This window comes from Cetorhinus maximus, chromosome 16, assembly GCF_964194155.1.
Source record: "Cetorhinus maximus chromosome 16, sCetMax3.hap1.1, whole genome shotgun sequence".
NCBI classification, from domain to species: domain Eukaryota; kingdom Metazoa; phylum Chordata; class Chondrichthyes; order Lamniformes; family Cetorhinidae; genus Cetorhinus; species Cetorhinus maximus.
Window position 1 is genome coordinate 23,429,322 of NC_135894.1, and position 13,049 is coordinate 23,442,370.

General features: G+C 42.0%; 1 protein-coding gene across 1 annotated transcript in view; it reads right to left on the bottom strand.

Annotated features, from left to right (window-relative positions):
- Positions 1–1,142: 1,142 nt before the first annotated feature.
- ccdc122 (coiled-coil domain containing 122) overlaps positions 1,143–13,049 on the bottom strand; it is a 44,728-nt gene continuing 32,821 nt past the window's right edge. Inside the window, exon 4 of the mRNA XM_078560604.1 lies at positions 1,143–1,292. Coding sequence (XP_078416730.1) covers positions 1,143–1,292 — 150 coding nt within the window. The remainder of the gene's footprint in view (positions 1,293–13,049) is intronic.

The window sequence follows — 13,049 nt, forward strand, 5'->3', positions numbered from 1 at the left end:
TCCTTAGTTGAATTTTGAAAGCAAATAAAATCCCTTAGAGGGAACCGGCCAGGAGGGAGGATAGGAGAAGGGGAGGAATGAATCTCATTGAGGGCGAAGAGGTCTCTTGTTTCTCAGCGCCACTTTTAATGGCAGGGAGCAATGGAGGCCTAAGGGCAAGGGTCTGTGACAATGGAGCCAGGGGAGGTAAGGATTTAAGGGTTGAATATGTAATTCAAATGGGAAGAGGTATGGATAGTGATTGGAGTGAGGAGATGGAAGGAATGAGAATAGGTAGTGGGATGATGAATGGGTAGGGGAAACAATGGGGGCAAGGAAGTGAAAGAAGCACAAATGATTGGAGGAAGGAATAAACAGGGAGCCATTGAAGACAACATTTCCCCTGCAATGCTCACCCGAAATGCAACTCCTTTCCCTGTCACATCACACAACATAATCCAATACCTTACACCTAAAAGGCAAAAGAGAAAGGTGAAGATGCAGACGTGGACACAGAGAAGCAAAATAAAAGGTAGTTGTAGAGAAGCAGTGGAAAAAAGAAATGACAGACTGCCCTGATGCCAGAGAAGTTTGATTAATATTCAATAAAATTGCAAACTATGTGCTTTTAAATCTTTTATTTGAAGCCCAGCAAAACTGAAATATTTTAAGACAGAAGTAAAAATAAAAATGTCCCTCAGCTAAATAGAATGTAAGTGGCATTAATTAACTCAGCTGAAGATTCAGATAATCTAATATGCACACATAAAAACATCAAAACATTGACATCAGATGCATATGTTTACAACATTTTTAAAGAGCTGGTTCAATTTAACACATTTAAGTTCTAACCAACCTGCCAACAAATTAATTTTCATAATCAAATTCATGCATTAATTTCAAAAAACTTCTGGACTGAAATTAGTCCATGCAATATTACTAACACACGCATTGATACACAGTGAAATTCCTTTATCCAGAAGGAAACAAAAATGCTAAAGCTTTTGTTAAAATAACTGATAAAGGAACTTTTTTTTGTTACTAATGGTGCACAGTGCAATTTCAACCTTGTTCACGATATCAGCTATGTTAAACAGTATTAACTCTTATGCTTTATATTTTAAATAGAGTATGATTTCTAAATCTTCAGTGTTGGAAGTTATTTACTTTGTAATTCCAAGGCATCTTCTTAGATGTGCTGCAGTTTTTTCCATCTGTTGTATGTCCCAGGTCAACTGGCGTTTGTTCGACTGAACTTTATTCAATTGGCAATATAGACGCTTAAGTATGGCTTCACACCTTTTGTTCTGCACCTGAAGAAATTAATTTGAAAATTTGTATTTTTAGATAGATCCATAAAAAGATGAAATAGTTGAACATATACTGTTCAAACTCTCAAGAAATGTATTTACAAAATGTGTCCACATATATGGAGTAAGTTAAATAGTGCAGGAATAATTAGATCAAGGTGAGGCATTTAGGAAGAGCTCGAACAAACAGGTAGATATGAGGGAGAGGGGATGAGTCAGATGAAGAAAACAGCATGGTGGAAGGGAGAAGGGGAAGAAGGAAGGAAGAGAGAGAAAGGAGCAGAAGGAGCTGAAAAGGGGAGGGACTAGAGACAACAGGTGGGCAAAGTAGGAAAGGGTGACATGGCACAGGGAAAAGCAGACTTTTAATTCCAGATTTTTTATTGAATTAAAATTCACCATCTGCCATGGTGGGATACAAACCTGGGTCCCCAGAGCATTACCCTTGGTATCTGGAGTACTAGTCCAGTGACAATGCCGCTACACCACTGCCTCCCCTAAACTAACTAAGGGAAAGCAAGTGAAGGGAAGGGTTATAGGTGGTTGCAGGGGTTGTGAATGTGAGAGACTGTGGAAGAGGGATGAGGAGGAGATAGTGTCAACATTGGTGGGGTTAGATGAAGAGGTGGGGAAACTCTCCTGTACCAAGGCCTGCAATCTCTCTCCCTAGGGTGTGGTAGTTCAAAAGCTGTTTCAGTGGGGGCTGGGAGCCTTGGGTCACCAAGTTTTTAAAGGGAGAGGCAGAGAAGGGAAAGAATCCAATAAAATCCAATGATAATTCCTGAAGCACACAGCAGAACAGTAAGCCTAGGACAGAACAGTAGCTGAAATAGCCTGGTTATGTGCATCGCCCCATTGTCCCCTGCCCCGCATCTACATGTGTTACAACCCAAACACTCCATGACTAAACTGAGCAAAATATGGAGACAAAATTAGGTTCAGTAACTCACATATTTTGGGCAGTATGAAGTCCCTTGGAGTTCCAAAATGACATCCGCAGCATGCCACGAAGTGTGCCGAATGGCATATTGGTAGAAGGGTTAGTGTGCACAAAGCTAATGTCTGCCGGCAGCTTGCAGAATAGGCAGATAATGGCATCAATCAAAACACAACACTGAATTTGGCACCAGCGCAGTCAGTTTGGAACTCCGCTCTCCAGCTTTTGTATTCTCAACCTCCCACAACTGGCACACACTCAATTGCATGATAGTTCCCTGTCCCTGCCCCCAACCCCATTCACCAGTGCTATTTAAAGGAACCAACAACTACATACAGGTTTGTTGTTGGTTTACTTCTTCTGGCTGTTGCTGCAATTTTAGATGTTTTGGATACTTTTCCATACACGCTACAAGAGTAAAAAGTCTACAGGGAGTAATCTAGCGGGTGATGAAGTAGTTTGCTGACTTAAAGACTTCTGTGCAAACCAGTTGCTTCCAGACCTGAGTGACCTAGTATGTAGTCTTCTTGGCATTGAACATAATTGGGAGAATGAACAGAATCCATGCAGAGCAGGACAAGCTGCTAGAAAAGGGAGGAGGAGGAAGGGGAGAAAGGTTTGCAGCAGCGGGCCATATCTGCAGAAAGTCCTTAGGGAGCAGATCTGTGGAAAACAGACTGTAGGAGTGTTGTGATGCCCCAGAGGCCCCTTTGTGCACTAGCATTCACAGCCAAGTTGACAACAGTTTGAGCTTCCATGCAGCAAGCTGAGATTACATGACAGGAGTCATAGGGCCGGATTTTGGTTACGAGGTTGATTGCTCGAGTTAGGAAATTTCCTGATTCACTGGACTTGCCTCAGGAAAAAATGCTCCTATACACACAAACCTTGCTCCTGGGGGGGCGGGTGCGGGTGCAGGATGGAGTTGAGCCCACCGACCATGGAAGCAGAGTGTTGCAGCCACAGGGGTGGGCTGGTCGGAAGGCCTGCCTCAGTTTTCTGGGACTCCATCCCAGTTGCGTTAGAGGTTCTAGCTCCCACCCAGTTCCGATGGCCGCTTATCCTCTCCATGTCAACTCATTGCTAACTCATGCTCCTTCTATTCCCATTCACCCAGTATGCACTCTGTACATAACCAATGGCATGTGTGGAACTGCTCAGAGACAAAAAAAACACCCATTCAAAATCTTCTTTTGAAAAAAACCTGCTGTTCATACAACTGTATAAGCATGTTAATTAAATTGACAGGCCATTAAAGTATCAACGACGAAGGCTTCAAACGCTTCACACTTCTTAACCTTGTCCAAATAAACATTGAGACATTGACAAACGAGATCACAGAAAGAACTTATTATAACCACTTAAATATGTCAATCAAGCGAAGTCAACAATTCACTTTCGTTGTCAAAATCAAACCCCTGCTGAGCTACTGCTTGTATTGGTCTGGGCTCACTTAATGAGCTTGCATAATGAGGCATGGCTGTAAGCATCAGTTCATTAGGGGGTTCTGTGGCTTTGGCAAAGAAAGCATTGGTGAACTGCTTTATGTGTACATACTAACTTCTGCAACCTGAAAGGTTTCAGAGGCTAAAAAGTTAAAATTGTGGTCACTTCAATTGCCATATGTAATACATAACCACTTGGCAGTATGGATTGCAGCTCTTGCTGTTAGATGTGACAGCCTCTATGGAAAAACATAGTCCCTCCATGCACTGCTCCTCAGATAATTCGAGGTAAAAAACTCAAGGTATATATACACTGTGGGCTGGGTAAGGCCTGTAGGCAATTCCTCTCCCCTTCCATGCATGGTTTACTGAGAGATCGAAGTACTGTTCCTTGTAGCTCCCAAGCCTGCTGCTCCTGCAGCTCTTCTTTCTCCAACCAAACTAGTGCACTCAACTTTAGCTCTGACCTTCTTCAGGGTGGAGAAGCTGAATAATGTGCAAGAAAGCAAAGTCCCCTGTGGAAATCCAACCACTGTAAATCCAGCTACTGTTTTCGCAAATAGATACGAATGATTTGAGTATATTCAGGTGACAGCACATCTCATTTCTGTTTGAAAGCTATTCCACCCAGTGCTGCTGAATGGGTCTAATACTGGGGAGCACTTGCATTCCAACAAGTTAAAATGGAGTTTCAGTCCGAATGATGTTATAGAATTCGGATTTGAATACAGTAATGAAACTTCAGCCTGCTTCAAGGAAATCCCTTGGCTTCCGTTCAAAACTCTGTTCCAATATGGATGATAAGTAAGAAATGAGTGGGAGTGGGGCGGTTAATTGACCACTGTGATTTTAAAGTCGCTACCAAATCCCACCCCTTCCGTTGGCAGAGGGAAAACTGTGTGTAGTATTTCTAACTAAAGGAGTAAACCGCACCACCAATATTTTTGTTAAAGCCAATTATTTGGTAAAGTTACCTGCAGCAAGATAGAATGTGTGATCTCAAATGGCACATATTTGGTTTTGTCCCTCAAGTTAAATTTTATAAGTTCTGTGCACTATGGAGCAGTTAGAAGTTCGAAGCTTTTTTTTTAATTAAATTTCAATCTCAACACAATTTCCTAACTTTCTCCCTGCCACCCACTGGCGCAGCAGATGATCTTATTGTTCACATATGTTTTACAGTTATTACATAGACACTGATCAAGTGACCAACTATATATCTAATTAAATATTGGGAAGACTGAAGGCATTGTTTTTGGTCTCCATTCTAAATTCCATTGCCTAGCTCCTGCTTCCAACCATCTCCCTCGCAACAGTCTGAGATGAAACCAGATCCCAAGATGAGCTTCTGACCGTGTATTAACGACATCGCTAAGATCCCCTACTTCACCTCCATAACATTGTCCGACTTTGCCCATCTCAGCTCATCTGCTGCTGGAACCCTCATTCATGCCATTGTCACCTGCAGACTTCACTATTCTAATGCCCGCCTGGCTAACCTCCCACATTGTATTCTTCTTAAACTTGAGATCATTCGAAACTCTGTCTTACCTTGCAACTGTACATCTATCACCCCTGTGCTCACCAACCTATTTCAGTAACTGGTCAAGCAACGCCCCGATAATAGAATTCTCATTCCTTATTTTCAAATCCCTCCATGGCTTAGTCTCGCTCTTTTGCTGCCAGCCCCACAACCCTCTGAGATATTATGCTCATCTAATTTAGGTCTTATGAGCATCCCCTGATTTTAATCGCACCATTAGTGGTGGTTGTAGTGGCGATCTTAAGCTTTGAAATTCCCTGCCTACAGCTCTCTGTCCCTCTACCTTGCTTTCCTCCTTTAAGACACTCCTTAAAACTTACCTTTTTGACCAATCCTTTGTACATCTAACAGAATATCTGCTAATGTGGCTTGGTGTTTGTTATATTTTGTTTTGTAACGCTCCTGTGAAATGTCTTGGGACACTTCATTACATTAAAAGGTGCGATAAAAATTTAAGTTGTTGTTAATTACATTTTATACACGCAGAAACAGGAGATTTGCAGTCTTCATATGCCATCTAGTGGTAGTTTGTAAAAAGTTTTGCTATGGCCACCAAATCTAATTTTACAACACTTTTTAAATAGCCAATTTCAGAGTTCTGGACTGCATTTCCCCATGTGTTTTTTGACAGGATACCTGCCTGGAAGTCAGCCCGAATGACAGACTTGACACCCGCTTGGGCTGGGATGACTGTGCACGCTGCAGGTCCAATTTAGGAGTCTTTCAGCTGCTAGTAGGTGCTTGGAAGGTGGGTCCGAATTTTGGGGAAGAAAGTCTTATCCCGGGGGGAGTTGGGAGTCCAATCCCTGATTAAGATATCGTTGGATGGGGGAGGTGGTCCGAACCCAGGGAAGCAAATGAGCTGGGTGGGCTGAGGGGAAAGGTGTGGTGAAAGCACTCTGCTCCTCCTGGCCCATAAGCAGTACTGTATGGGAAACCTGGCCAGCCAGGGTTAAATTTCTACCAGCCTCTTAAATATTTATTTGGCCAATCACCTCCTGGGAGTGAGATGGCTGTTTGCTAACTTTTTATTGTTGTGTGCAGCTTATTTTTTTAAGTGCATAGATCCTTTTAATTTTTTTATGCAGCTGTGTAAGGGGTCCAACTGAGCTCACTCTGTGCCGGACCTTCTGGGTTGCTGCACGGATGTGGAACTTAGAGGGGACATTGCTATCTGCCCCAGTTCCCATCCCTATTAAACCTGGAAATGGGTGGGTTGGGGTTGGACTTGACAGTTTAATGATTTTTTTACCGCAACTACCCATTTTTTGAAGTTAAAATTCACCCCTCACATTTATATGGTGCATTTCACAACTTCAGGATGTCCCAAAGCATTTTATAACTGTAGTTGCTATCATAATGTAGGAAACATGGTAGCCAATTTGCACACAGTAGGATCTCACAATCAATGAGATAATAACCGTATAGTTTTTAAAAAAAAACTGATGGTTGAATGATAAATATTGGCCAAGGCACCAGAGAGAATGATCTTGCTCTTCTGATATGTTCCACTGGTCACGCCCCTCAGATTAGGTAATTCCAATGTGGTCTGTGATCAGTGACAGGAGGGTGTGATTGCAGGTGAAGCAGGTATGGGAACCCAGCAGGTATTGTTCGAGCAGCCTCGGCCCCTGCAATTATCCAACAGCTACGAGGTTCTTGCAAGCTGTGTGGACGAGAGTGGGGACTGCAGAGAGGATGAGCAAACTGACCACGGCACCGTGGTATGGGGAGACATTCAATTGTGGGGAGGTAAAAGGAAAGTAGTAGTGGTAGGGGACAGTATAATTAGGGAGATAGATACCGTTCTCTGCAACCGTGAACGTGAGTCCCGAAGGCTGTGTTGCCTGCCCAGTGCCAGGGTTAAGGGCATCTCCTCAGGGCTGGAGAGGAACTTGGAGTGGGAGGGGAGGGATCCAGTTGTCACCATCCACATTGGTACCAGCGACATTGATAGGACTAGAAAGGAAGTTCAGCTGTAAGAATTTGAGCAGTTAGGAGCTAAATTAAAAAGCAGAACCTCCAAAGTAATAATCTCGGGATTACTACCTGAGCCGCAGGCAAGCTGACATAGGGTAAATAAAATTAAGGAGTTAAATGCGTGGTTCAAAGACTGGTGTGGGAGGAATGGGTTTCAGTTCATGGAGCACTGGCACGAGTGATGGGGTAGAAGGGAGCTGTTCCGGCGGGTCAGGCTTCACTTGAACCGTGATGGGACCAGTGTCCTGGCGAATCAAATAACTAGGGCTGTAGAGAGGGTTTTAAACTAACTAGAGGGTGGGAGGGTTCTGGAGAGGGGATACATAGGCTTACAAAGCAAAAGGTTATGGCAGCATTGCAGGGCAGCTATTTAGGCAATGATACCAAAAGTGTGACAGGAATGGTGTACAAAAATTTTAAAAAAGCAGCAAATAGAATCAAAGGAGGAAAATATGGTAAAAAGGCAAAATTAATGGTTCTTTACTTAAATGCATGTAGTATTCAGAACAAAATAAATTAATTAACGGCAAAAATAGAGGTTAATGGGTATGATCTTATAGCCATTACAGAGACATGGTTACAAGGAGATCAAAGCTGGGAACTAAATATTCAGGAGTATGTGACTTTTCGACAGAACAGGCAGGAAGAAAAGGGTTGTGGGGTAGCTTTGTTAGTACAAGGTGGAATAAGTACCATAGCAAGAAATGATCTTGGATCAGAAGATGTAGATTCCATATGGGTGGAGGTAAGAAATAACAAGGGGAAGACGACACTGATGGGAGTAGTCTATAGGCGCCCCAACAATAGCTTTACTGTGGGACAGAGAATAAATCAGGAGATAATGAGGGCATGTAATAAAGGCAGTACATTAATCATGGGTGACTTTAATATAGATGTAGATTGGGAATATCAAATTGGCAGAGGTAGCCACGAACAAGAATTCATAAGTGTATTTGGGTCAGTTTCCTGGAACAATATGTTACGGATCCAACCAGGGATCAGGCTATTTTGGATTTGGTAATGTGCAATGAGGCAGGTTTAATAAATGATCTCAGAGTAAAAGATCCCCCAGGAAACAGTGACCATAACATGGTAGAATTTAGCATTCAGTTTGAGAGTGTGAAACTTGGGTCCAAAACAACTGCTAAACTTAAATAAGAAAATTACAAAGGAACGAGGATAGAGTTGGTTGGAGTGGACTGGAAAAAGAGTTCAGCAGAAAAGACGGTTGATGAACAATGGCAGACGTTTAAGAAAATAGTTCATGACTCACAACAAAGATATATCCCAGTGAGGAAGAAGGATTCTAGGAAGGGGATAAACCAACCATGGTTAACCAAGGAAGTTAAGGATAGTATCAAATTGAAAGAAAAGAAATACAATGTGGCAAAGGTTAGTGGTAAGCCAGAGGATTGGGAAAGTTTTTAAAACAAGAGATGACCAAAAAAGTAATGAAGAGGGAGAAAATAAACTTTGAGGGTAAACTAGCAAGTAACATAAAAATGGACAGTAAGAGCTTTAAATATATAAAAAGAGAGAGGCCAAAGTGAACATAGGCCCCTTAGGGAACAATGCTGGGTAAATAATAATGTCATCAGTCTTCACGGTAGAAGACACTAATAGCATTCCAATACTAAATAATCAAGAGGCAAAAAAGGGGGAGGAAATAAATACAATAACTATCACTAGAGAAAAAGTACCAGGGAAACTAATGGGGCTAAAGGCCGATAGGTCCCCTGGACCTGATGGGTTGCATCCTAGGATATTAAAGGAAGTAGCTACAGAGATAGTGGATGCACTGGCAGTCATCTTCCAAGAATTCTTAGATTCTGGAAAAGTCCCAGAAGATTGGAAAACTACCAATGTAACACCCTTATTCAAAAAGGGAGGGAGCCAAAAAAAAGAGGTAACTATAGGCCTGTTAGCTTAATATCCGTCACTGGGAAAATGTTAGAGTCTATTACAAAGGATGTAATAGCAGAGCATTTAGAAAAGCATCATATAATCAAGCAGAGTCAGCATGGCTTTGTGAAGGGGAAATCATGCCTGATAAATTTATCAGAATTATTTGAGGAGGTAACAGCAGGTTAGATAAAGGGGAACCAGTAGATATATTTGGATTTCCAAAGGGTGCTTGATAAGGCTACATAATAAGATACGATAAGAACCCATGGTGTTGGGGTAGTATATTAGCAAGGATAGAGGATTGGCTAACTAATAGAAGACAGAAACAAAAACTAAACTACTGCGGATGCTGGAAATCTGAAACAAGAACAAAAAAAAGATGTCATAGACAAAAGGGTGTTGACAGTGGTGATATTAGCTAAGGAATGTACTAATGGTGGCATTAAGGGCAGAAAGCAGGACGAGCAAGTGACAGATGGCCCTAGTGGGGGTGGGGTAGGGGGAAATGGGCTAAAAGGTGGAGATAAAACAATGGATAGAAATAAATTTTTAAATAATAGAAATAGGTGGGAAAAGAAAAATATATATGTCTATGACATCTTTGGCAATCTCTTCTTTGCCTCCACCTATCACTGGCCCTCTATCTAGCTCTACCTGTCCCACCCTCCTACACAGCTTATATTTCACCTAATTTCTATTTTTCTTTAGTTATGATGAAGAGTCATACGAACTCGAAATGTTAACTGTATTCCTCTCCGCAGATGCTATCAGACCTGCTGAGTGTTTCCAGCTATTTTTGTTTTTGTTGTAATAGAAGACAGAATTGGGATAAGGGGGGCATTTTCAGGATGGCAATCTGTAACAGTGGAGTGCCACAGGGTTCAGTGTTGGGGCCACAATTATTTACAATGTATATTAATGACTTAGATGATGGAAGTGAATGTAGTATCGCCAAGCTAATGGATGATCGAAAAATAGGTGGGAAGGCAAGTGGTGAGGATGACACAAAGAGTCTACAGAGGGATATAGACAGGTTAAGTGAGTGTGAAAAAACTTAGCAGATGGGATATAATGTGGGAAAATGTGAGGTTCTGCACTTTGGCAGGAAGAATAGAGGAGCTGAATATTATTTAAATAGAGAAAGACTGCAGAAAGCTACAGCACAGAGGGAATTGGGTCCTCATGCATGAATCCCCAAAAGCTAACCTACAAGTTCAGCAGGTAAAAGGGAAGGCAAATGGAAGGTTGGCCTCTATTTCAAAGGAAATGGAGTATAAAAATAGGGAAGTCTTGCTAAAACTATACAAGGCACTAGTTCAACCACACCTAGAATACTGTGAACAGTTTTGGTGCCCTTAACTAAGGAAAGGTATACTGGCATTGAGTCCACAGAAGGCTCACTAGATTGATTCCGGGTATGGAGGGGTTTTCTAATGAGGAGAGGCTGAGTAGGCTGGGCCTGTACTCATTGGAGTTTAGAAGAATGAGAGGTGACCTTATTGAAACATATAAGATTCTTAGGAGGCTTGACAGGGTAGATGCTGAGAAGTTGTTTCACCTTGTGGGAGAGTTTAGGACCAAAGGGCATAATCTCAGAGTAAGGGGTCGCCCATTTAAGACCGAGATGAGGAGGAATTTCTTCTCTCTGAGGGTAGTGAATCTGTGGCATTCTTTACCGCAGAGGGCTGTAGAGGCTGGGTTGTTAAGTATATTCAAGGCTGGGATAAACAGATTTTTAATCAGTAAGGGAATCAAGGGTTATGGAGAAAAGGCAGGAAAGTGGAACTGAGGATTATCAGATCAGCCATGACCTCATTGAATGGTGGAGCAGACTTGATGGGCCAAATGGCCTACTTCTGCTACTATATCTTATGGTCACAGTAGTTCTGTACAACTGGGAGGAGCACTCCTATTCTTTCATGCACCACAGAAGGGGAGGTAAAATAATTTTCTCTACCATCTCATAAGAACATCAGGACACAGAAGGAGCTGGAGTAGACCATTGGTAATAATATTCCAAAATTCCCTGGATTCTGGAAAGGTTCCAGTGGATTGGAAACATGCTAATACAATGCCCTTATTCAAAAAGGGGGGGAGGCAGAAAGGAAACTATAGACCAGTTAGTTTAACGTCTGTCATTGGGAAATTGTTGGAATCCATTATTAAGGAAGTAGTAATGGGGCATTTGGAAAGTCAAAATGCAATCCATCAGAGTCAGCATGGTTTTATGAAGAGTAAATTATGTTTGACTAATTTGCTAGAGTTCATTGAAGATGTGACACGCAAAGTGGATAATGGGGATCCTGTAGATGTAGTCTATCTGGACTTCCAGAAGGCCTTTGATAAGTGCCGCACAAAAGATTAATACACAGGATAAGATCACACGGAGTTAGGAGTAATATATTAGCTTGGATAGAGGATTGGCTAACCAACAGAAAGCAGAGATTCGGGATAAATGGGTCTTTTTCTGGATGGCAAGCTGTAACTAATGGGGTGCCACAGGGTTCGGTCCTTGGGCCCCAACTATTTACAATCTATATTAATGACTTGGAATCAGGGATAGAAGCTACTATAGCTAAATTTTCAGATGACACCAAAATAGGTGGGAAAGTAAGTTGCAATGAAGAAATAAGAAATTTACAAATGGATATGGAATTCTGTGGAATTCACTACCTCAGAGTGCAGTGGATGCCGGGACGCTGAATAAATTTAAGGAGGAGATAGACAGATTTTTAATTAGTAACAGGTTGAAAGGTTATGGGGAGAGGGCGGGAAATTGCAGTTGAGGCCGAAATGAGATCAGCCATGATCGTATTGAATGGCGGGGGAAGGCTCGAGGAGCTGAATTGCCTACTCCTGCTCCTGGTTCTTATGTTCTTATTCGGCCCTTCTTGGCTGCCCCAGAATTCAATACAATCATAACTCATCTTCCACTTCAACTCCTCTGTCCGTCCAATCTCATTTGTTAGTTCTGTTAGTATCCAAAAATCTATCGATCACCGTGTTGAATATAATCAATGACTGAGCATCTACAGCCCCCTGGGGTAGATTTCAAAGATCCACAACCCTCAATGTAGAAATTCCTCCTCATCACAGTCCTAAGTGGCGAATTCTTTATTCTGAGACTGAAACCCCATGGTTCTATGCCATCCAGCTTGGAGAAACATCCTCCCAGAACCTATCCTCTCAAGTCTCTTGAGAACACTATGTTTCAACTAGAACTTGTAAATTCAAGGGAATATAGGCTTCGGGCCTAGCTACTCAATCTCTCCTCTTCATCCCAGGAAACAGTCAGTTCAGTAAACTTTTGCTGCACTCCCTCTAATGCAAGTATATCTTTCCATAGGTAAGGAGACCAAAACTGTACACAATATTCCAGATATGATGTCACCTCTGTAGTAGTAGAGTCAGGGTTAATGTGGGACTGAGTACATACCGCCCACACAGTAATGTAAGAATGCACATGACCCAGAGCTAGGGTCAGAGATGAACAGGTATGTGTAAAGACCTAGGATGGAGCCAGCTTCATACCTGTACCCTCTACTGTACATATGTAAATAGTAATGAGTTGTTAATAAAGACTTGCTGTAAATATACTCAAGACTAAAAAGCATACCTTCATGGTGTCCAAAGTAGGATTCTTCATGATGGCAATGTCCGGATCAAAAATACTTATCCTCACAAGAATGCAGAAAAACTAAGAAAAAGAACACCTTCAATCTGAACTGAACTGAAACAAACTCCCAACTGACGCTACAGATGCAGAGAAAATTCACCAGAAAGAGAAAGCTGCAGAGAGAGATGAGCCTGGAAGCAAAAACATAGAAGTTTTACTCCAGCATAAGACTCCATTGACTCTCCCTTGCAAGTCCAGCTTCAGCAAACAGAGCTCACAGTCTGCAAGGGTGAGATAATTCTTCCAAAATTCCAGGCCAGGATTCAAACGACAG